We start from the raw sequence: 27,711 nt of genomic DNA, 5'->3' as shown, positions 1-27,711 counted from the left end.
TAATCTATTAAACATCCAATATTAGGGTAGAATCTTGCAACTCAATAGAACTAAATCGAAATAAGTAACGATACTTTAAACATATATTTAACGTTAATTGGTAATGTTATTGTAACGTTTTTGAATTGTAGTATCGATACCAGTCTTACCGTTACCAGTTTTAACTTTAGGGAGAAATAACGTTAATTAACGATACTTTTAGTGTGAATTTGGTAACGTTACCAAGCCCTTACGAGTGGGCGTTATATAGCATAAATGGTTTTCACAACGTGGCTGAACAACAAGGCAAACGTTGTGGGTGACTTTGACAACCGTCTATTTTTCACAACCATCTATTCCTCACGTCAAACTCACGCCGTTGTCATAACAGCGGTCAATAAAGTCTACTAGGTATATCAAAAGTACCGCAATATCAGAATGCACCACTGCACCAAATTGTCCAATTTACAAAAATGCCGTCAATATAAAAAACCAGCAATATAAGTAGGTACCTACCTAAATACCTATGCCGAATCCATCAAAATTTAGAATAGGTACCTATATCGTGCTCTACAGCGGAGCCACCATTTAAAAAAAATATGCGAATCCAAACTAGATTCAAATTGCTCATAATATACAAGTAGTAGTATACCTAGGTACAAAAATGATGATGTACCTACAAGTAAACTTTTACTCTTTGGATTTCCAATACCTTGGATATATTAATATTGTTATATGTAGGTACATGAAGCATAGGTAGGTACCTACTTATAGCATCCTATTTTTCTTTCTACGTCCTGGATGCACAGTCATTAAAAACAAGAAATCCAAAAAATAACAACAGTTTATTTCATCTAATAAAACTTAATAGTCATGTCCACATAATTAATCTTTCAATTCATTCAATGTCAATCATATAACATGTTCTGAAATAGCCTTGAAGCTGCTTAAAAGTACTTACTTACTGTACTACTTATTTCTCAAGTGACTTAGCAGAAGCCTTTTTTTGTCTTATAAAACTTGAGCTTGATAATAATGTGAACTACAAATAAATAATATCACACAGTTTTCTACAATTATCTTCCACCTCATTACTTCACATAGGATGGTACGGGCAGTTTCATGCCTTTCTTAGCCTCAAAGAATGTGTAGGACAGAACTATCTCGTCAACAAATTCCATCTTTGGGTCTTCCATAAACTCAGGATCAATGTAGAAAAATACTGGCATGTCCACCTGAAATTTTCAAGATAGGCATATGAAACTACATGAAATTTCTGCCTATATGAAATTAAGATTCCTAATTTTATAGCCTATCTAGTATCATTAATAATTTTCTTAAAACTCCGAGTTTACCACCAACTTGTGATGTGTAAACATGGACTTGCTGTGCAAAAGACTATGATCTGGGCTGGTAAAATTAACTGTAATTACTTGCTCATGAGGATTGAGCTGCTGCTCTTCAAAGCAAAAGCACTGGATCTTGTTGAAGTATTGTCCAGCTTCAAATGGGACCACATTGTAGGTACTGATCCCCGTCACTGGGTTGTTTGTGGGGTTGCGGGCGGTGTAAAATGCTAGTGCTGTTTCACCAGGTACTACCTGTAAGTTAAATAAATAATTTCTGTTCTGCGTTATGATTGGCCAGTGACAGCTCCCAAAAAAATTATGGAAGGAAAATCCTAGCAGATAATGTAAAATTACTTGCTTAGTGACTGACCGTAATATCCAGCTGTTGGGGTTTGAAGTTCCACTGCATGGAGGAGGCAACGTCTGCATTGAACCTTATTTTGATTGGTCTATCCTTCACGGCTGTCATCTTGCTCACAGTATCACCTTCCGCTTGAGAGGTCGTTCCACCATAACTATATGCCTGAAATATAATAGATATCAATGAATTACCAATCTACATAGGATCCATATGCTGGGTAGTCATACTTCAATTAGACATTAGTAGAATAACTGATGATGATGAGTAATTTATAGCTGTCTGAATGAATAAAGAATTTTCAATAGTTTAAAAGTTTCATTAACTTTGTTTAGAGTTGCTATAATAATCCTATATTAAAAACATAATAAAATATATATCAAGTAGTTGAATTTGCCAGTAGTAAAAGTTAATAAAGCTGTAAGTATTAACAAGTTTTACAGACAGTAATCATAAAGCCTGAATTATTGGTTCAAGACCATTGTTTATTTCATGATTATCAAAATTAATTTCAGATTAGTATATATTTAAGAAATGTTTCATAAAAAAAGGTTGAGGTTACTTACCTGACAAAATATTCTGTATAATGGTACTGCAGCATAACTTAAACCTACAGTCATAACTCCAAGGGCAATAACATAATTAAGAGTAGACCGAATATTCTTTTTCTGGTCATGAGCATTCCGTATAAGCACAACATTTCGTAAAGCTTTAGTTGGTGCTAAAAACGGTGGGGAATTTATAAAAATGCTACTCTTATATGTGTTTGAGAAACATCTAGACGACCATAGTAAACGGCTCATTTTACTTTACAATATTATTTTAGACAAGTACTAAAGTAAACATTATTTCTAACGAAAATTGTTACTATAAAGTAACCCAAAATCTGCGACGAGTTTTCTTTCACTGATCTCTGTCATCGGTCGGTCAGTCCTACAGAAACCGTCATTGCCATTTTTGACTTTGACACCTATAATGATAACGGCAAGTAGGGCTAGCCAACATTATGGTCAAAATAAGGCCCCTGACATTGATTTAATGCGTGCACGGTGCAAGTGCTATACAAGAACATTACAATGTTCTTATATTTGTGACATGGAAAGTATCGGAGTTTCCGTGTAACAGATTTATGAACACTGAACAACCACACACACACAGACGAACAAAATAAACAAGCGTTCTGTCCGTCCAAAATCCGTCTGTCTCGGCGGTCAACTGATTGTCCAAAATTCAGAGCAATGTAAAATTACTCCTACTATTGCAAAAAAAAGTGGCGATAAGATGGCGCTAAGGATGAACGATGTTGGTAATAATAATGGGAAATCAACAATATTTCCAAATACATCGATGTTCCTCTGTCGGGCTATGTACTATCTTTCACAAAATAATCTATAAATAAATGTGTTTCGAGAATTTTTTTTATTTTTGATGTGAAATCAAAACATCTATGATAAATTACCGATGACTATCGATCATAACTAGATGCAGCCAATTTCAGAAATTAAAATTATGTAAATAATAAAATGGGATATTCCATTAGTAATTTTAAAATTATTAAGTGTACATAACTATTGCACAATCAATAATTATCATTAGATAGTCATAGGTAGCTAGCCACACGTTTCTACATATTTAGTCAGTATTAAACTTTGGTGCTTTGCCTATAAAATATTATTGATAATACTAACCGCGCTTAAAATTTCTAATTTAACGTAACTATAACATAATTACTCGGTTAGTAGATTTACGCTTATGATCATTTCCTACCGGTACTTTTTGCATTGCAAGCACGCGAAGTAAACTTTAAATTTGAATAAGTATAATAAAGAAAACAAACATAAGACTTTACAAGTAATTTAACTTTTAATATCACATTTTACTGTTATAATAATATACTGGTGCATCATCGTTTATATTCTACCGACATCAGTTTGTGTTTCGTCTTGATATGTGCATCAGTGTGGGTTTTCTGATAGGCTTTGTAGGTGCAGTCGAGGAAGGGACATCGAAACATGGGCTCTTTACCGCATTCGTATGTAACGTGCCTCCTGTACGTACTCTTGTGTCGATATTTGCGTTTACACTTCTCACATTCGTATGACATGTCGTACTGTGACCAATAGTTTTTTGTCTTCATTGGCACAACCGGCATCATGTTCTGTATCATCGATTTAAAAAAATCCACTTCACCTGCAACAACGAAATGCATCTAAACAATTAGAAGTTACACGATGAAACTACTCCTGGTAATCTTTGGATCGTAGCGTCAGTTGTGACAACCAATAAGTATATAACTAGGAAGAAAAATCTAATCCAACGTCATTAGTGTGTTCTAAACATAGTAGTCGAAATATTTGTCCGTCGGTTTAATATTTTATAAACTGACGAGAAGTTTAGGCACATGACGCCACGAGCCGAAGTTTAGATTTAAAATTACATTTTACTCTACCTTGGATAATTCTTAACAATTTATCACCGATATGTTCTGCTACAAAGTTATGGAGCGGAAAGGATATCTATAAGCAGACAAACGAATTTATATTGTATCGAGAACATTTATTTCACATGCACAATCCAATTTAAAAAGAACAAACGCAAACACACTCCATGTCACTGAAAAATAAAATTACATCAAACGATCAAACAATAATAAATAGACACAATATTTGTGCTATTTTCTTTAACATTAAATTAGAATAGGCATCTAATTTGGCAAGATTGGTTTACAAATCTTAATTGGAAGATTGAAATATTAAACTCACTGGTACAAGTACGAAAACGGTTTGATTAAAGGTAAATACTTATGCAAGAGTGGCGCCTTCTATAGAAACAATACGCTTCCTTTGCAGTCGGGTAAAATAAAAAGTTAACATAAAACTATGAAATTAAAAGATAAATCGGACCTATTTGTTACTTTTTAGATTAACACATAATTTTTATTTTATAATAGCTTATATTTTACAGAAGGTGCAAACTCTTGCATTACACTTCGAGAAGAAACTATTCGTAAACTTTTAATTTTGGCACTTTGTTGCAAAACAATAATTATTATAACTAAGTAGGCACTTACTACTAAGCCTAGTTTATTTGGTAACTTTCAAATAACGTGTAAATATACTTAGGCATTGCTTTTCAATACTTTGTTCTAAGGTACTCGAAGTATAAATCAACGAATTTTAAAATCTTTTTGGTAATACGCATTCTAATAACACTATTAGTTATACCAACTTAATACTTAAAGTTTTACAGTAGAAAGGTAATACAAAACAACACAGGTAGGTACAGCAAAGAACTTTTTGAAGTTAGAAGTAGCTATTTTTTCCTCCGAGGGCAGACTTCGCGTTTAGAGGAAAGAAATACTTGAGGTATGAACACGTTGCTTCAAAAAGTTCTAAGTGTTCTCTCTGATTTAATCAGTAGCTTCTATTTGCGACTTATGAAGCCATTTTGCGCCATCTTTAGTGCCTAGTTGGGTCGCAAGAGTTGTTATATCATCTAAGGTTGAACTACACCATAGCCTGTGGCCAGATCATTTTTTTTGAGAGTGGTGATAGAACATTCGCTCCTTTCATATAAGACGTCCAAGTTGAAATTGACCCGTTTAACTATTCGCATTTAAGATGAGCTATGAGTTGATTTTTGGACCAATATAATATGATTAGCACCGTATAGTAGTTTAGACCTATCATTAGCCCAAGACACGTGTCTCTGCGGAGAAACAAACAGAAGAACGATTATTTTTTGGATAAATAAAAAAAACTAATATACTCGTACACCACGACATTGAAAACTTAAGTGTCCTGAGCGTGAGGCACGCACCGCATCAATAATATGTATGCACTTGCACAATTAAATATAACCACAGAAGCGCTTTTCTGTAACTGCAATATGAGATAACTTTGAATATAAACACTCCGGATAGTTAGATCGTTGTCAATAAACATTAAACCGACAGTTCAGGAAAATAGCTTAACTACATGGTGGGTATTTTGGTTTAGTCGTCTTAGTAAACTATTCTACCACTTAAACATTATTGTGATAAACACACAACACTTTAAATGACAATAAAATTGTAGCTGCCTCTATAACGCTGTTAGAATTCTTAAAATATACATAATTTACTTAACAAATAACAATACATTTATAATTGTAGGCACTACACTCTTATGGCTATGAATCAACTGACAGATTCTTTGGTTTAAAATATTGCATGATTGAAGATTTGAACTTTCAAGGTAACTTAAAATAACAGTAACAAATGCAAAAAATATAATATTTAAACATTATTATAATAACAGGAATACTGTGCCCGTAATACAAAAGTTACAAAATGTCTGATATTTTCTTTGGTAACAAGGAACACACTAAACAAACATCAATAACAAAACAAGAAAATATAACAATCTACTTTACATGGTTATTATGCATATATCTGATTTGTCTCTTAGGAAACTATTCTTATTACGTATCTAAGGATTTATTGTCTCAGAAAATATTATGCAGTATAATGTGTTTCATATCAAAAATAGCTGCTATTTTAATACGAAATTTTGAATAAGTCTTATAGTTTTAAATAAACTATCAAATGTTTTAAGTTTCCATTACGTAGTTAATCTCAATATATTGCTTAGAAGGGACTGACATTTTTTGGAACTTTACTTGCTTGTAAGAAGAACAATCAATTTTTCACTTACTAAAACAATCTAATTTACCACTTTGATTATCCGGACAGATGGCCAATAATGTTTACTAATGGTCAGAGTTTTAGCTTTAGGGTATTCCTAATTTTAGTATATACACATCGGTCTGGTTTTCATTAAACCATAAAATTGCTGCTATTTATATAAATAGCAGTAATTTCATGCTTCAATTTACTGGTAATGTCTTAATCTTCACTCTAAAAGATTTATATTTATGTAGGTAAAATGTATATTACTATTGAGGTGTCTCACTCGCACTTAAAAAAATTAAAAAATATTAGAGTGGAGTTTAATAAAACTTTTTTAACTTGTTTTTACCATTTAGCTCAAACTCTGAAACTATTTTCGATTATCTAAGTTGTGTTGTATTCTATAGACAGATGGTCTATTTTTTACAGAAGAATTTCTCACCAATATCTTCTTACGAATTTGGAAGTCTTCATTTAAGTATTCGGTCCTCTTCATGTCATTGGAAATATCTTTTGATATGCTGTAAAAGAAATGACGTTCCTCATAAATAAGTGTATCACTTATGTAAAAGTGCTCTTCTGTACATTTCTTTAATTGAAACTAAGTGCATGCTCTACATAATATGAAGCTTATGCCAGGTTTAAGATTCCACCATTAAATTAAAACGTGATTTTAGGTGTCTTGTACAAATCCAATTTTTAGTCCAATTACATAATTATCCCAAAATTATTTCGGCAGTGCAAATTGAGCATCGATTGACCCCCAAATAATATACCACGACATAAAATTAGTAATTTAGAACTGTTAGTACTCCCATATTCCCATTCAGTAATTCTATTAGTTGGTTAAATCTTTTATCACAAATCTGATATTGTACTGACATTGTGTTACGGCAGGTCATTCCGACACGAAATCCACCTTCTCCGGCAAGTCTTTATGAAGATGGCGCTCGTGCAATAAGAGATTGTGCTTCTGATAGGCGCGGTACACACAGTAGGGACACTTGAAACTAGGCTGTTTTCGGCATTCGTACTTTATATGCCGCTGCAAGGAGCCTTTGTGTTTGTATTTGTTCCCGCAGTCCACGCACTCGTACAGCGTCCACCCGGCCTTACTGCTGCTCAACCCAGGATTACCATAACCCATTATATAAGGAGAGAAAAACTGTGCAACTGAAATTAAAACGCAAATAAAAATAAATACGTGCAATGACACTAAGCTACCACCGAACTGTGTAAAGCCAAGCCACCTTAGGGAAATAATGTGCTACTATACGAAAGCAGAGGAATGCACCATGTCTCCCATTAATTTGCTTTAGAACTAGTGGTATTATTCTAGAACTAATCGGTATCTAGCTTCCAGTACCAGGGCATGCAACCTTTGTGATGCATTTAAGGAAATCTAGAGAACAGTAGAATTTTTGAACCATCCCGTTAAATACACGACATTACTATGTATAAAAATTGGTTAGTTTTAACTTTAACATGCATAATTTATGGTAACTTAATGGAATAGAATTAATTTTAGTAACACGAGTTCTATTTCATTAAATAGCCTTCCCATCTTGTCATAATATTTACGCTAAATTGAAATTTTTTAGCGATTGAAACGAATTCTTATCAAGAATAGCAACTTTATTATAAAATACAAAAAAGGTTATAAAAATACAATCAAATGCATTTCATCACTGTAACTTTGTGTTGGCAGATTACAATGTAAGAATGATCTAAACTAGGTACAAATATTCTAGGTAGCAATTCTTACTACAAAAGTAACTAGATTTGTTCATAAACATCACTTGGATCTTTATACTGTTGCGGTTCTATTCACTATTTGTTTATATACATAGTATTCGTATATAAATTTCTATTGGTCTGTTAGATTATGAGGAACGAGAGATATATCTTTTGATAGTTTTCGGACATATTAGACATGTGTTTGGGTATGTAGTAAATAACACAAAAAGATCGCCATAAACACATCTTATAGTCCGAAAGTTTAAGGCACAACATTAAAAAAATGCATTATATGAATGTCAAATCACAACCTAGAAATTTTGTATTAAAATATGAAGATTTATTTAACGCAATATTTTTAACGGAAACATTTTAAACCCTAATGACTAACTTTTGAAAGGCACTTAGTTTTATACTGACAAGAATTGTATGGTTGTACTTGTGAACATAGTTACATTTTGATTGTATGATGGTAACTCCAGCGGACAATACATCTAATGTGGTAAGTTGTAGGCAAATTCACGCAATTTTCGCTCCATGTTTTTGTGACAATATTGATGTAACTGTGGGTGGAGGCTATCCTATGGAGTCGCGAATGGTGTGAGTTTGCATAGTACTACCCTAACTTATTATAATTTCTAAATGGTAATGTGTATAAAATACTTATCGTCTATTTGGAAGATTTATTTGAACGTCTAACATGTTTGTGCACTATTGGGTTTATATTTAATGGCAGTGTCGTCATTTTCTGACATTTCGCAAAATATCTAAAACTGTAAGGCACTAGTCTTTTTAACGGACCTGACTAACACTATTTGGCCCCAAATACAACATTGACAAAAAGCGTCCAACAATTTTGCGAGGAAATAATGAGTTCGAACTATTGGGTTCGATAACTCTGGGTTCATCTGTAGGCTTAAAATATAAAATAAATGCATAAGACGTAAAGAGATCTAAAAATAAACTGAAATAAAAAATTAATTTAAATGAGTATTAAAATTATATAATGGAACATGCATTATGGCAAAGAACTAGAGCTTGCTACCTAAGCGAAAATAGCTTCATTTTCATTACAACTAAGATATACACGTGTAAAACTAAAACTTGATTTGTAGTCTGATTTCAATAATTTTGAAACTAGCGAAACAAAGTGAACAAAGTTTATCTTTTTTAAACAATCCTTTATAACTATCAAGCGATCACTGACGAGCTTTCAGTCAGGCAAATCTCGAAATTAAAAAAATAGTAACTGCAACTGGTAACAATCTTAACCAAACAACTTGTACTTCATAAATCATTGATTTTCCCCTCTAATACGTAATTATAAACCAGGAATGATAGTTTACATAGTAAATGCTGTACATAAAAATATATAAAATGAGTAAAAGCGTAACTATACAAATCACTTTCCTTAATATACTGGATAAATGCAACAGTTGCTTACACTGCTACAACTCTAATGTAACTAGTGTCAATACTAGGAGTAATTCGTCAAGAGATTAAATTCTATGTATTTTGTCATTAGTTTTAGATGTTAATCAATAATCACTTATGAGTCGAGTAGGTAACGATTGAAGGCACAGTTTGTGACCTTAGGAAAGGCGATTACATCTAACGTGACTGTCTGGTGCCACTATCACAAGAGAGATTTCATCACATTTATCACATCTGAACAACTTGGAAATTTGATAATAGATTTGTCAATTTTAGTGTACTTTCTCCATGATTTTACATCGATTACAAGTACATATAAATATAAAACCGGAACTAACAAAACATATTCCAATAAAAATATCAAAAGGCAATGATATGTAAAATCTAACACGAAAACTGCAATCAACATACTTAACGATATGGAGTATTTAATAGTGACTAAAATTCACTGCGTCTCGTACATGACTATGTACAGGCGTCGACGTTATCCTGTTTTAGATATTGCTCCGGTTTCATGTGAACCTCGCGGTGCATTCTTTCCATGTGGCGGGCGATGTGCATCTTTTGTTTAGCTCTGTACACGCAATATGGGCATTGGAATTGTGGTTCCTTGCCGCATTCCCATTTCTGATGATTACGCAGTGAAGACTTGAGTTTGTAGACTCGTCCGCAGTCGGGACAGCTGAAGCTGGAGTCGCCGGGCGCCGGCGGCCGCAAGCCGGCCACGAGCGGCAGCGCCAGGCGCGCCGACCACTGCTCCCACGACAACCCTCCGATCCTAGTGAAAGACACGTCTTCCGGCGCGCAGCCCCCGCCGCCTGAAATCGCGAGAACAGTCATAAAGGGGTACACCGCGCGCGCACGCACACAAACGCAACATTCAACATTCCCGTGTGGTTAACGACAGTTACAAGCGATACGTTGAAGATGTTATATACATATAAGATAGATCGTGTACTCATATAATACATAAACTTATATAGAATATACATATATACTAAAGATATATCTACTGTGAATTTCCACCGAGTGCTGTGATGAAAGCTTTGCAAAAAAGGAAAGTAAAAAAAAGAACAAAAAAGAAATCATAACGTTTATTTTTAGATTAAATCCTTGAGTATTGAGGATTAATCCGGGTTTTCATGATACTCAAACAATAGCCACAATAATAAACAAATGGTTCAAGTGTAAAACTAGCGTCAATATCAAGATATGACATGGTGTTACTGGATCGAAAATTTAGTCACTGGTTTTGAATTTTATAAAACATTGTTAATTTATGTAGTCTCCCGACCCATGGGTTTTCTTGTCTACCTGAAATGTATTAATTATATTAGTATGAACGAAAAAGAAAAGGGAAAATCATTGCCTCATGCGCATTTCGAAACGCAAGCTGTGACGGTTTCAAAAATTCAACAAAAAACATGCATACATGCTCTGTTAACACAAAATTCAATGAATCGTAAACAAAAAAAGGAAAACAAACTTACCAAACAATACGACTACGAACATGAATCCTATTTAAAAAGCAAAGGTTTTAAAAAAAGGACTAGGAAAACTCAAAATGTGGTTATACTATAACTATATTTCAAAATTTTCTACCAAATGAACCCCAATATATTCATATATAAAATCACACTATTCAATAACTAGTTCTCCAATAATATTAACAAACAATGTAAACTTCATAACATGAAATTTAATTCTAATCATACATCAGTACCTTAGAACGTAACATGATATGGGAATATTGCATCAACAAAAATTACTGCTTAGCAATGACTCGAGTGTTTAACAACAAGTAACATCCTCCATTTCTTATCATCACGTTTACAACTAATACTGACTTTGGTCAAATAGCTTTGTTATCCTAGTTTTAACAAAAATATTAACAGTCAATATGCTATACGAACTTGGGTTTTTGTAGTTCAATATCATTTAATATCAAAGATAACATTCTTTTAAAATTTTGAACACATTTCTATCTCAGCTTATTTTTTTTGAAAAATACATCGAATGTTCATTACATTGTTATTATATAATAAATTACACATTACATACATCTACAGGTAACATTGTAGGCACATTATGGATGAGCTTCGTAAATTTATCTAAACATTTTAATTTAATATTGCAGTAGTTTAATTACTGCTAATCGTCAGAGGTAAACAACCCTCCAATAAGACCTCAACAGCCTATATATTTACTATTCTACTAAATAAACAACTTTAAAAATAAACTTTGGGTTTTCTAAAAAGAATGTTAGGAAGATACAATCGTGGTCCCTCTCACTAAGAACAGAAATGGAAGAAAACAAAAATAATAAATTATATTAATATTTATAACGCATTTAACATAGTTAACGATTCTTATGACCTTCAAAAAAGAGAATAAAAATTACTTTCTCTACCCGTGACAGATGATAAAAATATCAATACTAACTACACACAATAAAACTTTTATAAAGAGAACTCTATACGTTTGGTTTTAATAATAATAATAATTCATTATAAATATCTATATTTTTCTTATAATATCATTGCACTAAGTTCTAAATTTGGAATTTCCTCTCCAGGAATGGTAGTTAAACTAGAAAATTCGAGATTTGATGGACAACGTTATTGGTATGTAATTAAATTATCATAAGCCGTTCGTAAAAATAATTTGGAATGAGGTGGTTTACGTGTACTAAATAATTAAACGTTAGTCGAACGGCTTCCTAACATAAGCTATTATATAAATTACTCGACCTTCGGCCATATGCTTTCGAATGAAATACTTAGGGTCAGTCTTAACTACAGCAATAAACTCTAAAACAAAAACAACAAATTAACGCTAATGCCGTTAAGGAATGTGCACATTATATCTACCTTTTAGTAAATAATAAAATGTTTCAACAAAAAACGTAACTGTAAATATAAATAATTATTGCAGTACCGATTTGGTTAGGTATCTACTTTGGTCTAATTCATTTTTAAACGTAAACGTTATCTAGATCGACGTCTTTTTGTTTCGCCTGACTTTGTTGCTGGCGTAGATGTACCACTCGTTGTTGTGGTGCTTTCTGATATGGACGCCGAGGTTGCCCCTTTGTTTTGCTTTGTACGAGCAGTAGGGACATTGGTGGGAAGGCGCCTTGCCGCCACACTCCACGTTCTCGTGGCGCCGCAGTGTGGACTTCCAGCGGTATTTCTTGCCGCAGTGCCTGCATTCGAACTGGCGGCTGGCGTCGTCAGAGCTATTGCCGTCTCGTTTGCCGTAATGCCCTTTGGTGTCCGACTTGTTGTCGAACATGTCCCCCGTCATGTTCCCGGCGCCGGATATGTATGCGCCGTTATCGTAATACCCTTCTGCCTCCTCCTGAAGAACAATATCGTCTGTGTCGTCGTACTCTGCATCAGAGTCTTCCTCTTTGGTGGGTTTATAGTCGGTGCTTTGCCCAACGCTGTTATTGTTTTGCATGAACGCTTGTTGGAGAAGGTGGGCTTTGATATTGTCCGGAATAGAGTCTATAGCCAATTTGGGGAACTGCGGGAAGTTGATATCTTTGGCGCCGGTGGGTTTTTGGATGTTTGTGAGCTGGATGCAGGACGGCACGAGCTGCTGCTGTACGGACAGCAGCGAAAGCAGCGCCGGTAACGACGCCTCCTTGTGCAATTCTGCAATACAACACATTAAGGTATTGCAAATAAAAAGTTAAGCGGAACTACGTACGGAGACTTGTTAATACTACCAAAGGCTAAAATAAAATTAAGGAACCAAAGAAATGCGTTATAATAATAATAAAAAAATATAAAAAAAAATATAATTTCGGTTAGAAATTAAGGCGAAGCTTCTATGTTCATGCAAACATGCACAATCCAAAACTGAATCTCGTTAACTTATCTTCCCATAAATCTTTAGGGTCGGGGTCTAACATTCGGGTTTTGTAACTGAAAAGCTCGTTGCTCTTTCACAAGTTTTAATAATTAAAAATTATCAAATATCAATCAAATTATGAATATATAAGTAATAAGTATACAAGGCTCATATAAAATTTATATATGTAATTTGAATAAGGAAGATCATTTTCAGAGATAAGGCACTAGTATAAAGCACTAATAATAATATTAAGACACTGTTTAGTCGTCTTTGATGTCAACTGGGGATCGGATATCTGCGATTTGGCTGGCGTGTTTTGGGTGTTTCTTTTGTATATGCCGAGTGAGTTCGTTGCGGCGATGCTTGCTGTACGAGCAGAAGGGACACTTGTATTTGGGGTCGCGGCCGCACTCCAGAGTCACGTGTCTCACGAGATTCTTACGCGCGTTGTATAATCTTTGACAGTTCGGGCATTTGAAGCCTTTCTCAGTCTTGTACTGGGCGCAGGGCAGTTGGTGGCCGCTTTTAGGGAATATGTTGTAGGGTGATACTGATTTCCTTTCTGGGGTGAGCGAGGATCGGTTCAGAGGAGACTCTGGTAAAGATTTAATGGACGGGTTCGGAGAAGGTTTAGTCGGCGCGTTGGGCGATTGTTTCTTGTTCTCTTTGCTGTCCTCCTTCGCCAGATTTGCTGACGGTACATTTTTCAATATCGCGAAGGTGGTAGATTCAGTGACAGTATCCGCTGGTAATTTTTTATTACGGGTCTCGATTTTTTGTGGGGGCGTTGTTTTTCGACCTGGAATAGAAAATTCAAATACAGTCCGTTATTCGATCGCCTATAAATAAATAATATGTGATTTCTTAACTCTAAAAATAAATGCAACGGAAATAAAAACTAAATTTATAACGAACGGAATATATTCATATGAAAAAATAACGGAAAAAGTATCCTAAATAAATTTTTAAAGTTCTTAATCTAAAAAAAATAAAGAAACAAAAATTATAGCTTGGCTATGTAACAAAAAATAAGAAAACATAATGGCACTAATATTAGGAGATCAGACAAATGTGAATCTTTGAACAAACTAAAGAAAATCAACAATGTAAAGAGACCAGATCACTGGTTAGTGTTTACAGGAATATAATATAGCTTCCATAATCCATAAACTTTTCAAATTGTGGCTTTTTACCTAAATTCTATAGAAATGAATAAACGTAAAAAAAAACTCCTGTAAACTCTACAGTTTCTTAACAATTCATGTTTAACTTATTAAAAAAAAATCAAAATTAACTTCATAAAAACAAAAATTATTCTTTTTTCACAGCTGTTTCTAACTCAATCCAATCAGGATGTTTGAGAGCGATGTGGGAAGTGAGTGTTTTTTTCTGAGAATATTTTCTTCCGCACAGGTCGCAGCCGAACTGAGGCCCCGTGACACATTCATATTTCTCATGTCTCAACTTATTCCTCCTGTACTTGTATTGCTTTTTCTTGCAAATCGAGCAAAGATATTTAGTTTCACTATTATCTGTGCTTTTCGCTTTCAAGCCGCGACATCCTTGTTTTCTTTTTAACTTTTTTGAACCTTTTATGCCAATTTTCTTTTTTATTATCTTTTTGATTCGTTTCCTTCCACGACGTGGTTTACTGTCGTCAGGACTTTCTTTTTTCTCTATGTTCTTAAGATAACCTCGGGTTAAGGGGAAAGGGGTTTTTTCGAAAAGCAGTGCGCTAGTTAGTTCTGTGAATGATTTGGGTGGTTCTGGAAGGGTAAAACATGAAAAGCAGAATAATAAATTTAATATAAAGCAGAAAATATTAGCCACAAAGATAAAAATGCAGAAGTAAAATGCAAAGGTGTTTAAATTTTTTTTTACAGATTTGTTATGGTACGAGCAGTGCAGAAATATGAAGATGGTGAAATAAAAATACACTAAGGCATAATATAATCCTGTAGATAAGACAAGCTGCTGCCATGCTAATGAACACACGAGGAATATGGCCAGGATCCGGATTGTCGGAGATGGTTTTTCATACAAGAGGACCTACGTAAACATACAAATTAACCTACGCTGTGTAAAAGTGATTAAATCATCGATAAATGAAATGCGCATCCACTGGGACATAGTGTATGAATACATGCTTCCGATAATCTTTATGTAACCTGGTAGACATGCATGATCAAAAATACCTGCGCGGAATCGTCCTAGTTGTAACATGAATTGCTAAGAAAAATATCTGCTGTGAAATCACATGTGAATGCAAAAAAAAAGAAAAAATAAATAATAGATAAATAAGCCACACAACCATCAAACTACAACGATAGTAATTGGAATTTACCTTTTCATCTTCAGCAGTTGGAGCGTCAGTAATTCTCTTCTATAACAAACATGTATTAAATCACTGTCAATGCTTCGCACTTCGCGATATTTAGTAAACCGAGTTTTCGATGATAACATGTCAATTTATACTGGCATAATTTCCATTGTAAAGAACCCCGCAACAACCTTCCTATTTATTTTTAGGTATTGTCATTAATATTTATCATTTATTCTATTACCCGCCTTTTTGATAATCCCAACGAAAACAACGGGGAAGTGAGGTGTAGTGCACTAGCTATATGTATATTCTACCTACGTATAAACTAAAATTATAATAAAATTCTATATATTATGGATAGGTTAAATTTTACTTACCATAGACGTGACATTCCATTCCAGTGTTAGTTTGAATGTACTTATTAGCACTAGTTGTATACTATGCGTCTACACACTATGTAATTAATACTAGAAGCATGCAATGTCTACATGTTGCTTGACCCCAGTTATAAAGCAGGTACTAGTCTTGGAACACTACTGGTGTAACAATAAATGAAAACGTATACTTACCCTATTATATACCTCGCCTTAAAAAGGCTACAAAATCATACCTTCACAACCATTATTACCTTTACCTTTGCACTGAAATATCTCAAAAAGATCATATTGATACAAAAACATATAAAACTTTAATAGTATTAGTAATTTATAATATTAATATAAGATAATATAGGGTTGAAGTTTCACATGTGACAACACTAGCACTCTTGTATCCGCTGTTGTGAAATATAATATTTATATATAACAAGATAAATAGATTATTTTAAGCAATGACTGTTGGTCTAGATTCAAATTATGGGAAGACATTGCGCATTTCATCCGTTCCTTGTACGTCTAGAACAATAAACTTTATGCTGCCAGACTGTTAAATATATTATTCGAACTTCGTTGAAAGATGAATGGATTAAAGGCGGTAAAGATGATTGTTCTAGAATTTCAATCTTGTGTCCCATTGAACATGTTGCGTCGTAGTTTTTGTCTAAAATTAATACATTAACGCAATATGTTTGTGAATGCCACGCCATAGCAGTTATGTTACTGTATATTATAATAAAATTATTATCAAAATAATAACTGCGATGGCGTTTTACATCGTAAAATGTGCACGCTTACCTTGCGAGTCTCGAACACTGTCACTTGAGTTCATGATTTCATCTTGAGATCGTTCCATATGCCATTGGAAATCTGAAAAAAATTACATTATTATTCATTGTACAAACGAGTCCATTTAGCCCAAAGTTTTTAAATTATTAATAAAATTAGGTGTATGAATTTGTTAAAACGCAATTTTACGTTTTCAAAAGTTTCTATATTTAAATGCATATTTTACTACTGCCCGCGGCTTCATAAGCGTGAATGTCTCTGCGAAAGCGGAACAGATATGATTTTCATACAAACTTTCACACCCCAATTATAATCATTTGAGGGTTGATTTTTGAAAAAAAAAAATGTTTTTGTTTGTATGGGGCTCTTTAACTACATGCATACCAAATTACGTATCAAAATCGATCCAGCAGTTTAGCCGCGAAAGCTTTCGCATAAATAATATTAATATGGAAGTATAAGATTAAAAGCCAAAGATATAAAAACATTGTGTCACGCTTTCGATTTGTTTTAAGTAAAACTAGAAACAGTAAAATAAAGTATGTATATACTATGTTTATTTTGGCAATACGTAATTTTACCAAATTAAATAAGTAATGAAATATTTTCATTTAGTCACGGATGGCTTGTATAAATCAATAATTGAATCATCATTAGCAAAGTTATAAATATACAATATAAATATACAAAGTTATAAAAGTTGATTTGCTATTAAAAATTCCTTAATAACACCTAGATTTAAATACCTAGGATAACGTATTTTGTGAACATAATTCATCAAAATATAAAAGTTCCAATGAACATTCCCAAGACAAACATTTTAAATAAATAAATACATATTTACTTTTGTTTTTTTTTTCATAAAAATTAGATTTTAAACATAATCAATGGTATTCCTGTCTCGTTTTATGCAAATATAAAATTTCCATCTCTATCAAAGTATGGTTTGTCCTTTTGCCCGGCAGTTTATACTCGAATCATCAATTGATTGTTGTATAGATCAATCTGAATACATACTTAGACCACAAGATGTTTGTTGGTCACTGAAAACATCATAATGAACCAATAGGAATGAACATTTAACATATTAAGTGTGAAATGTTAATTCCTATATATTTGTATGTGTTTATGCAGGGCATGACTTTTAATAAATTGGCAATATTTTGTCTACATGCTAAGTCCATGATTCTGAATTTTTTTTTAATATGGGGGTAACACCGAAATCGCGAAAAAAATATTTGCTGATCTATACAAAAATTAAATAAGTACCTAACTTGAGGAAAATGTATAGATCAGCTCAATTTTTGTTGCTTCCATACGAAAAGTTGTTCAGTACCGTGGACTGAGCATGTAGGTAAAATAAATGTATGAGAAATCACTCTGTAGTATCTGATAAATATACGTTTATGTTTATATCTAAAAGGTAATAGTAAACCAGTCGAAATGCCAAGAAATCAACAGGTTTACTTCCAAACACAAATCAATAATGTGGAAAGTAATAAGACTACATCAAGTGTGTTATGACTAACACTGGTGTCAGATTTTATTTAAGTCGCCTAGTGGCAGTAGACACATACACAGCGATTACAATGGCACAGGTTAACAGTCTACCTGTGCAGGCTTAATTATATGATTAAATAATCGTTTATAAAGTTCAAATAAATATATAATCAGACAGTGTAGAAAACATGAATAAAATAGATATATTTTACATATACTACACAGAAAACAACAGCTCTTTAAAGAAAAATTATAGGTATTGATAATCTTTATCATTATTTTGGTTTTCTTAAACCAATAGCGTAACATAACAACACAAATTTAGTTCTGTTAACAATAATAAACAAAGCCAATAATACTTTTACCATTCTTCTACAGTGTTGTAATCAATATCAGTAAAATAAGCACAGAATATATATGTATATATAATATCATCATCCGCCTACCCTTATCCCATTGTGGGATTGGTACAGCATATCAGTCTTCTCCTATAGCTATTACTAAGTATCATACAATTTCCAGAGCAGTTTTAAAGAAATCACACTTATTCAAGAATTAGTCATTTATTCCAAGATACCTATGCGAATCGCCTAGTAGAGTCAACCTGCAAGAGTGTCTTTCCTGTTTTCAAACATTCTTTTGTTCAATTTTCCTAATAGGTGTGTCTGTCATGCTTTCACAGTTAAACAGCTGGACAGATTTTGATGAAATTTGGAATAGATATAGTTAATGAACCAAGGTCACACACCTACCACAACCGAGGTTGCACGTTAATCCTACTAATATTATAAATGCGAAAGTTTATGAGGATGTATGTGTATATGTTTGTTACTCTTTCATACAAAATCGACTTTACTGGATTCTTATAAAATTTGGTGCACGGGTAGAATATAACCTGGAGTAACACATAGGGTACTTTTATCGTGAAATTCCCACGAGAGCGAAGCCCCGGTGCGCAACTAGTAATACATAAGTTGACTTTTATTTGAATCGAATCCCGAAGCATAGCTGAATGACTCGAATGAATCGAAGTCAAACATAGGCTACCACGGACCTGCTGGAAACAGTGGTCTATAAATCGTCAGTTGCGCTTCTTTCTTTTCGAGTGTGTTGTTGCTAACACGGGCCAGCTGCAACAAAGTGGCCTAAAAAGCAATCTTACGTGACTTTTACGACTACCCACCGACTTCTAGTGGCAAGTAGTTGTATACACACAAGTGAACTAAATTGTCATCTATCTGCTCTGGCATTTCCTAAAAGCAGCTGGATGTCGAGAAGCACTTACTGCGTACGACGTCGTTGTGCGTGGGCGGCGGGTCGTCGGCCTCCTCGTCGAGCGTGAGGTCCTCCACGCCGTCGCGCGCCGCCTCCTCCTTGCAGGCGTGCTCCTCCCCGTTGCCCTGCGGCTCCGGGGCGGCCGCGGCCGGCGCCACCTCGGCGCTGCCGCGCCGGGCTTTCTTCCGGCGCCGCGTCGGACTGACCGAGCCTTCGCGGCTGTCTATACTGCCGTCTCTGACCTGGGAAATTGTGCGGATTATTTATTTTATTTTTCACTAAATAGGTAAAACCATAATTAAACATCTAAACCTTCCTCAGGAATCACTTTATTTAATGTGAAAACGGTTCTAAAATCCATTTGGTAGTTTGTCAGTGAATCACAGATACACGCGACAGGGGAATTTCTTTTTACATATTATATTATGTAAGAATTTCTCATACTCTGATAAAATAAAAATTAGGAAATGTAGAATAACACTATCAATAGGAAAAGACATAGAATTTGATGCTCTATCATATGCGGGAAATTTAAAAATAGAACTGAATTTGACCTCGACCAGTGTGGCATAATCCCACCTAATATTATAAATGCGAAAGTAAGTTTGTTTGTTACCTCTTCACGCATTATAAGGTATACTGGATTGTTATGAAATTTGGTACATAGTATAACACAGAGGTTACTTTTTATCGCGAAATTCCCACGGAAGAGAGCCCCGAGGCGCAGCTACTTAAGAAATATATCGATAAAAAAGACAATGCTGTGTCTCGTATATAGATACGATGTCACTTATAAACAGCCAATGTCAATAAAAAAATAAGTGCTTCTGAACCGTAATAAATACTATAGATTCAAAATCTAGCAATAAAGATTTTAGAAAAGCTAAATATTGTTCTACCCACTAATTAAAATTGAAAAGTAGGAAGTCATCAATTCCAAATATAAAATCTCAAATCATATTATGTACCTTGGATAGAAATTGAAAAAGTACCCTTTCAAACCTTGTTTAACAATCAACTATATTTCCTTGTCGCCTGAGAATGATAAAAACTTTAAAATTTAAAATGGGATGATGGTGAAATTTTTTATGAAACAAAGGGAAATCTATGTAGTGTTATCATGACTCCTGATCTGTTAGGATATCAGTTCATGATCGTTTTGTTTCCTATGATTGCATTTATGGATCATCAACCTCTCAGCTGATTTTGATGAAATTTGTACTTACTTAAATATCATGATTATCAACTTGTATTGGTGGGTGTTATATTTTTATCTATAAAGCTCTGGGATCAAGTTATTTAGTTAGTTAGTTGGATCAAAATATAAACAAAGATGTACAAATTGATACCATCATAACTTTACTAGTCATTCAATGCCTAACCAAATCATAGTAAGATCATGTAGCATTTTGTTTATACTAGTGCACAGTAGTAAATAAAACAATAGTGTTTTGTTTGTCATTGCTATTCTAAACATCTGTAACATTCTAAACATGTGCTGTGCACAGATAATTTACTTGCAAGTTTCTGCACTATATCAACTGCAAATTTTCGTACAATGGACGATTCAAATGGAACCAATTCTATTCAAATCTTGTATGTAAAGGTAGAATAGGTTTGCTTCAAGTTATGAAGCTATGCAAAACATGCTTTCTGCGCCCCAGGGCTTCGCTCCAGCTGGAATACCGGGACACGAATACATTATGTCACTGAGGAATAATGTAAGAATTTTAGTGAAATCGGTTGAGTCGTTCCGAATATTACCCTTTGCACAAACATTTGTTGTTTATAATATTAGTATAGATTAGTAATAGAGATAAACTTAAGATAACACAGATTTGATTTGTCAAATTCCCAAAATTCCCACAAGGGCAGGCATCCAGGACATAGCTAGTCATTTTATGTAATGGTAATAGTTGATCTTACATACAGAGTAGTAGGATTGACTCACACTGCTCAAGAAGCTTAGTCTTATGAAAGTAGGTCACTACTAGTTTGTCGCAAATTAAGTGGTTTGTGGTCGTACTATTTGAAATTAGTCCGGAATTTACTTATCCCAACCAGTTGAACACAACATATAAAAATAATAGCTTTTGCCTGCGGCTTCGCCCGCGTTAATTTTCCTGGAGGAAAGGTACCTATGGTAGCTCAAGGTAGCTATGTCCTTCTCCATACTTCAAACTACATTAATAAAAAATTTCAAGAAGATTGACTGACTAGATATAGTATGAAGAGGTAACAAACAAACTTACTTTCGCATTTATAATATTAGTCAGGATTTGATAATTGATAAGTACTTTATATTTAATGATAAATAAAGATTTGCTTGACATGTAGTAGTGATAGTAGGTTAAGACCGTCCACCTGTGACCGAAAGGTACCAGGTACCAATCCTACTTGTGCCACATGAGTTTGTATAGCAATCTGACTCGTGCATAATAAGTAATTTTTATAGACCACCTCCTTCTTCCAATGAAGAAAAACAATGTGAGGAAACCTGCATATTGGTTGACAATTTAAGTTCACTAGTGTGTATGAGACTACTTGCTGCTAGAAGTCGGTAAGTAGTCTTAAAAGTTATATCAGATGCCTTTATGTTACTTTCATAAAATAACGAAAAAGAAGTTAGACATGTACACCAGAAATATTTTCAAATCTATGTATTTATGTACTAACATAAGACATTTTAATCATCAATGCTAAACAGGTAAGCCAACATTGGCATACTAAACAAACAGAGCCTTCAAATTATTTACTATTTTGTTTATTTGATAATAAACAACATAGGAAACATGTGATGCAACGAGAATAAACTCACTTGATTGTTACTTGAGGTTCAGTAGACTGAAGGACAAGTTATGCAGCCGGGAACCCTAAGTGGTGGTTATATATGATTGATGGCGATTGACTACACAATTACACATATGCTACCTAGATATTACATTCATATTAAACTTCGTTGAAAATAATTATTGAAAAACAATTTTGTTCTAGAAATTTGTTTAGAAAAGGATTATGCTATCTAAAATAGTAACATGTTATGATATGACAATGTATGTTAACCTTTATTATAAGGAAATAATACAACATTACATTCAATTATATACTTATCGATCTTGTATTTATTATAGGTACTTAAAGATAGCAGCATACAACTAGCCAAAATAATTTTTCATTAAGTGGTTTCTAAAGTTCTGTTCGAAATAGAAAGTGACACACTTTTTCCAAGAGTGCAATACAACTTTTTAAAAAAGTAACTTAAATCTCATTAATAAAGAGTATATGGAGAATAGTTACTACTGTAATAATAATGTAGTCTTTACAAAAGTAAGTGGGTGTTACTAGAAATATTTTCTCGCATACATACTTTGGGAGTAAAAGCCAGGATACAGGTTGTGATCCGAATAATATTCATTGTCATCCCAGTTACAAATACAAGCAAGATTTAAGTACAACTTGAAACATCCCTGTTTCGAGTTAGGTCAAATTATTAAAGTTTTGATACAAAGTTTGTTATAGTTAGAAAGACACATGGGTTTAGGACATGTTTTGTTATTAATATTTGAAGGTAATTAACTAATTACCTTTAGTTTCATTTGTCCCTGTTTCTAAATATGTGTAACTAAACATATTTAGAATAAACAAATGAAACTAACACAGTCAGTATGTTGTATTGAAGTAAGTGATGTCCACTCCTTTTTTTATCAAGAAAATGAATTAAGATTTCTTAAATGTAATGTGGAAAGAATCTTCAGAAGAACAGACTATCTACAACTTCGACACTAAAATTAAGAGAATAAATAGTAAATATTAATAAGTTTGTGTGTAGTGGGTTCAGAACTACTCAACAGAATTTCACCAGTAAGGTACATTATATCTGAATGATATAAGGAACTTTTCATTTAGTTATTTCGAAGAGAGCTACCACGCAGCTAGAACAAAACAAAAGTACAATATATTTTGGGGACGATTATCTATGAGACAAAATGAGGAAATTTTGTGGAGAATTAATATTTTTAATAATCTGAAAATGTAATCTTACTTGTGGCGGTGGCGAAGGCGCGCGAGGCGGGTGTGCGGGGGCCGCGACAGCGGCGGCCGGGCGCGACGGAGGCCGGGATGGCTTGTTGTCTGACAGACCCTTGATCTGTAGCGACTCTGCTGCTTTCAGCAGGGCCGCTAACTGGTCCTGGGAGATGTTCACCTCCCCACGGTACATATAGTCCATCATTGCCCTCAATTCGGCATATTTCACATCCTTCAGGATTATTATTGGATGTTTGTCATATTGCTGAGATAATACACTCTGCAACAATAACATTCATTTGTTTATGTAGCTTGTTTACTTTGAGATTCAACTTTATGAGTAAAAACAAATGCCTGTATAGAATTTATTAACAATGACAATCCAATCATTTTGATCAACAACGCTTGGCACTTATCTTAATTGTCAATTAATAACATGAATCATGAGACGTTACTGAATGTTTCTAACCAAAATAAAGTAATTTAGCTAATGATCTGGCATGGGATTTTGAAAGCATGCAGTTTAGGAAAGTAGTAGAAACAACTTTCAGTTGCCAACTCATCTACTTATGTACGAAATGTAAACTAATTGCTAACGCACGAAAGCTAGAATGCAACAAATGGAATGTTTATTAGAGCAAAACTGTGCTGCCTTGTAAGTAACTTAAACACGATACCAATTGACCTACATAATACATTAGAGCGCGTTAGATACGTACCTCGAAGTACGGGCTGCATGCTGACAGAACTACTTTGTGAGCCTTAAGCGTCTGCCCTTCTGCAGCCAAGGTGCAGTCCACGTGAATGCCTTTCTCGAGCAGAGTGTCGAATACAGACACCAACGTGGATTGGTGGTTGTTCCACCGTAAGCAGAACTGCTGGTCGTCGTCCATCGTACCGTTTTGCCTCACGCCGCGCCCAATTCTCTATAATACCAAGCACCAGGTCAAAATCACATCCAAACAAAGGTCTAAAACACCACGCATTAACTAGGCCATTAGGAAAACATTACGGCACAGATGTTCCACTGCACTATTGTTACTCCATGTCACAATATCTCACCGAATCACTTCATATGATGAGATCACGCCCCAACTTAACTAATTTAACTTTAGGGACCACATACGTCTCGCCGTAAGCGACGCGGCACAAAGAAAATGGCCGCTTTTCCAGCACGACAAAAAATAAAATGGCGACGAAAATTCTAAGTTTTACTATTTTCTGAGCAAACTTTTCATGACACTTGTAGCTGTTTCAAGTTCAACGCTGGATCCCGATGGGGCAAAGTTTGGAAAAGTTGAAGTCAACAAAGGAACTTCGTCGAAACTTTGCTTCAAAAGTTCACAGAGAGTGGAAATTTTCAAGATGAAAACTCGTAGCAGTAAGTAAGCCCTTATCACGTTTACGATGCTACGAAGAAACGTCTAACACTTACCTTGACTATTTCATTAACTATTGTAAAGAGTCACAATTCCGAATCGAGATTTAAAACTATATTAATACTGCCACACACTAATTTTACAGTTTTGTTGCACACCCGCCAGCTTTCTTCCTTGAAAACACTAAAATAAAAACTATGCTATGTTGCAAGTTTAGAGAAAGGCACCTCTACAAAATCCAAACGAAACGATACAAGTTGGATTGGAAGCGACGCGAGTGACCCAAAATAAGCTCTATGAATGTTGCCATAAGCAAATAATCACAAAGCTTATAATCATAATTTACTAATATTTGCCAAACTTTTAGTAGTATTTTATGATAATATTAATGATTAATTTATTATTTGTGATGTAAAAAGTTAGACAATATCAAATATTTTATATATTTTCAAGACTGCAAATGTACACTATGGTGTCATCTGTTGGCGAACCAATGTACTAATTAACTTTACTTGTGGCGCGGCTAATTCAAACAATTGAATTAAATAGTGAGCGAGTGAGCGACTCAATTATTCAAATATGTAGTTCAGTTTCAAATTCAATGGGTATTTAAAAGCATTAGAGTCTAAACTAACATATTTAATACCTAACTTGCAACTTGCTGTTGCTCGCAGTTCCCCCCGCGATAGCCTGTATTAGGAAGCGTACAGCATCTCTGATGCACCGAGTGCTGCGCAGCACCAACAGCCTGGTGAAGACCGTAGCTGCTAGGCTGGACGTGGACTGCGCTCTCATGCAGCACTGGACTCGCATCCACCTAGCTAAGGACACCAAGTGCTCTCGTAATTTTAATATAGATGTACTAACATAGTTTGTAAGACACTCTGTTCTAACACTATATTGATTTTTAAACCTGAAATAAATGATTTTTATTTTATTTTATTTTTTATTTATAAGTTCCAAATTGTATAAAAAGACAGACTAATCGTATTTATAATTTATTTAGTATAATGTACCTATTTAATTTAAAACAATAACAGTGCAAAGCAGGATTTTGAACACTATTGAGTAAAAAATTGGGATTATTTCGTCATAATAGAAAAAATATAACCTACCTAGATAAAGCTAAAAATAATTGTAATCCAAACTAGTCGAGCGGTAAACATAAGAGTTCAAATTTGTGCGATTTTAGGCGTGGAGATTATTGGAGATACTTGGATTCGAATATTAAGTCATAACACAGTTTTTACAATTGACTGACTTTACTAAACAATGATTCAAATTCTAAATTCTTTATTCAATTTAGGATGATATACATCACTTATTGACATTCAGCAAATGTCAATAATTATCCGTGATGTAATATACCATGCTTATTATATTAATTATTAACCGTTGCCCGCAGCTCCGCCCGCGGTAGCATATGTTATTCATTATATGTGTTCCAAATTTTACCAAAATCGGCCTGGCAGTTAAAGCCGTGTAATCGTTTTGCATTTATTTATTAATACGGATAGTAGTACAGGGGTTTATTTTATGCTACTAAAAATGCGAAAGTTGAGGATATATGTGTATATGTATGTTTGTTATTCTTATAGCAGCGAGTTAGTTGATAGTTTATGTACACAAGAGACAAACAGTAAGGATCTTACTAGGATCATGATAACATGAATTTAAATGAAACGTTCGATAAGACTAGAGCTTATGCTTTATGTACATTACTTTTCTAGTGGCATTTTGAAATTATTAACACTACACGTGGTTTTAGTTTTCAGTAAAAAAATATTTAGTATATCGAAAATAATTTTATTAAATATTTTAAAATAAAATTTAATTACCTTCTTTTATGTTAACATGAAGATTTGATTATTTCCAATTTTAATACATATTCATAAAATATTTGCGTAACTCTTCGCCGTAAAGTTTGTTTGTAATAACTTTATTGCACGAAAATAAGTTGAATGTAATTGGTCATTCTAAACTTGGTAGTTATAAGTACCTACCTAATGCATAAGTACTTGACTTGATGACATAAGTTCATCCATAGTTTGTACCTATATTTTGTTTTGATTGTATTTTCTTTATTTTATCCTTGATAATAGGATTGGAACGACAAAACATTACTCAGTCAGTATGCAAAGGGCCAAAGCCTCCACTCCGCCTTCCCGGCGAACGTCGCTTCGTTATAAAAATCAATAGCATTAGTAAGTCCGTACAAACGAATTATACGAATCCCGTTGTGTGCGTCGCCAGGCTTTCGGTGTGCGGGAAACAAAAAAAACCACCAGCGAAATTCTTGTAATAAAAATCAATCGGAGCGGAGAGAGAAGGCGCCGTGCGGGGCGCCGACTGGTCGGGCGGGAGCCCACCCTCGCCTCCACTCTCTGCATACCTACACGCGCTATACTGCATCTACCCCCCCAATCGTACTGTACAGTTTTTTTCCACGTACTTCCTTGAGTACTTTTTAAACTTAGCGCTAACTTGTAAACTTGTGCGTACCTGTTCAACAAAGTATGTGTAGTGACTTTAACCAAGTTTTACGTTAAGATGCAAATATAGCAGTCGCGGTCGCTGGCGGGAGGTAGCCATGCCACCGCGGCCGGTTCCGGCAAAAAGGCGTTTGTTTTTATTTCTTCGGCGCGGAAAAAAATCAGC

The 27,711-nt window shown here is 34.2% G+C and overlaps 2 protein-coding genes across 8 annotated transcripts; both read right to left on the bottom strand.

The window, feature by feature from the left end:
• Positions 1–805: 805 nt before the first annotated feature.
• Positions 806–2,616, bottom strand: LOC128672924 (cytochrome c oxidase assembly protein COX11, mitochondrial). The gene is made up of 4 exons (XM_053750460.1): positions 2,253–2,616; positions 1,699–1,851; positions 1,413–1,580; positions 806–1,214 (listed from the first exon to the last, which is right to left on the bottom strand). Exons 1-4 carry the CDS (start codon positions 2,487–2,489, stop codon positions 1,071–1,073), a joined length of 702 nt encoding a protein of 233 aa, XP_053606435.1. The 5' UTR covers positions 2,490–2,616; the 3' UTR covers positions 806–1,070.
• A 5,356-nt stretch (positions 2,617–7,972) lies between these two features.
• On the bottom strand, positions 7,973–27,695 carry LOC128672920 (longitudinals lacking protein, isoforms A/B/D/L-like). Of its 7 annotated transcripts, none has more exons than XM_053750452.1 (6): positions 25,110–25,341; positions 24,394–24,600; positions 23,691–23,954; positions 19,659–19,890; positions 16,883–16,954; positions 7,973–10,344 (listed from the first exon to the last, which is right to left on the bottom strand). In XM_053750452.1, exons 2-6 carry the CDS (start codon positions 24,565–24,567, stop codon positions 9,992–9,994), a joined length of 1,095 nt encoding a protein of 364 aa, XP_053606427.1. In that variant the 5' UTR covers positions 24,568–24,600; positions 25,110–25,341; the 3' UTR covers positions 7,973–9,991. The 7 variants fall into 7 exon arrangements, with proteins under 7 accessions (XP_053606427.1, XP_053606424.1, XP_053606423.1 ...); XM_053750449.1 differs by lacking the exons at positions 7,973–10,344; positions 25,110–25,341 and adding exons at positions 10,387–13,185; positions 27,556–27,695; XM_053750448.1 differs by lacking the exons at positions 7,973–10,344; positions 25,110–25,341 and adding exons at positions 10,387–13,185; positions 24,687–24,989.
• Positions 27,696–27,711: the final 16 nt, after the last annotated feature.

The sequence above is a fragment of the Plodia interpunctella genome, chromosome 10 (assembly GCF_027563975.2).
Source record: "Plodia interpunctella isolate USDA-ARS_2022_Savannah chromosome 10, ilPloInte3.2, whole genome shotgun sequence".
Taxonomy (NCBI): Eukaryota; Metazoa; Arthropoda; class Insecta; order Lepidoptera; family Pyralidae; genus Plodia; species Plodia interpunctella.
The sequence above is the reverse complement of the archived record's forward strand: the minus strand, read 5'-3'. Positions and strand labels throughout refer to the sequence as shown.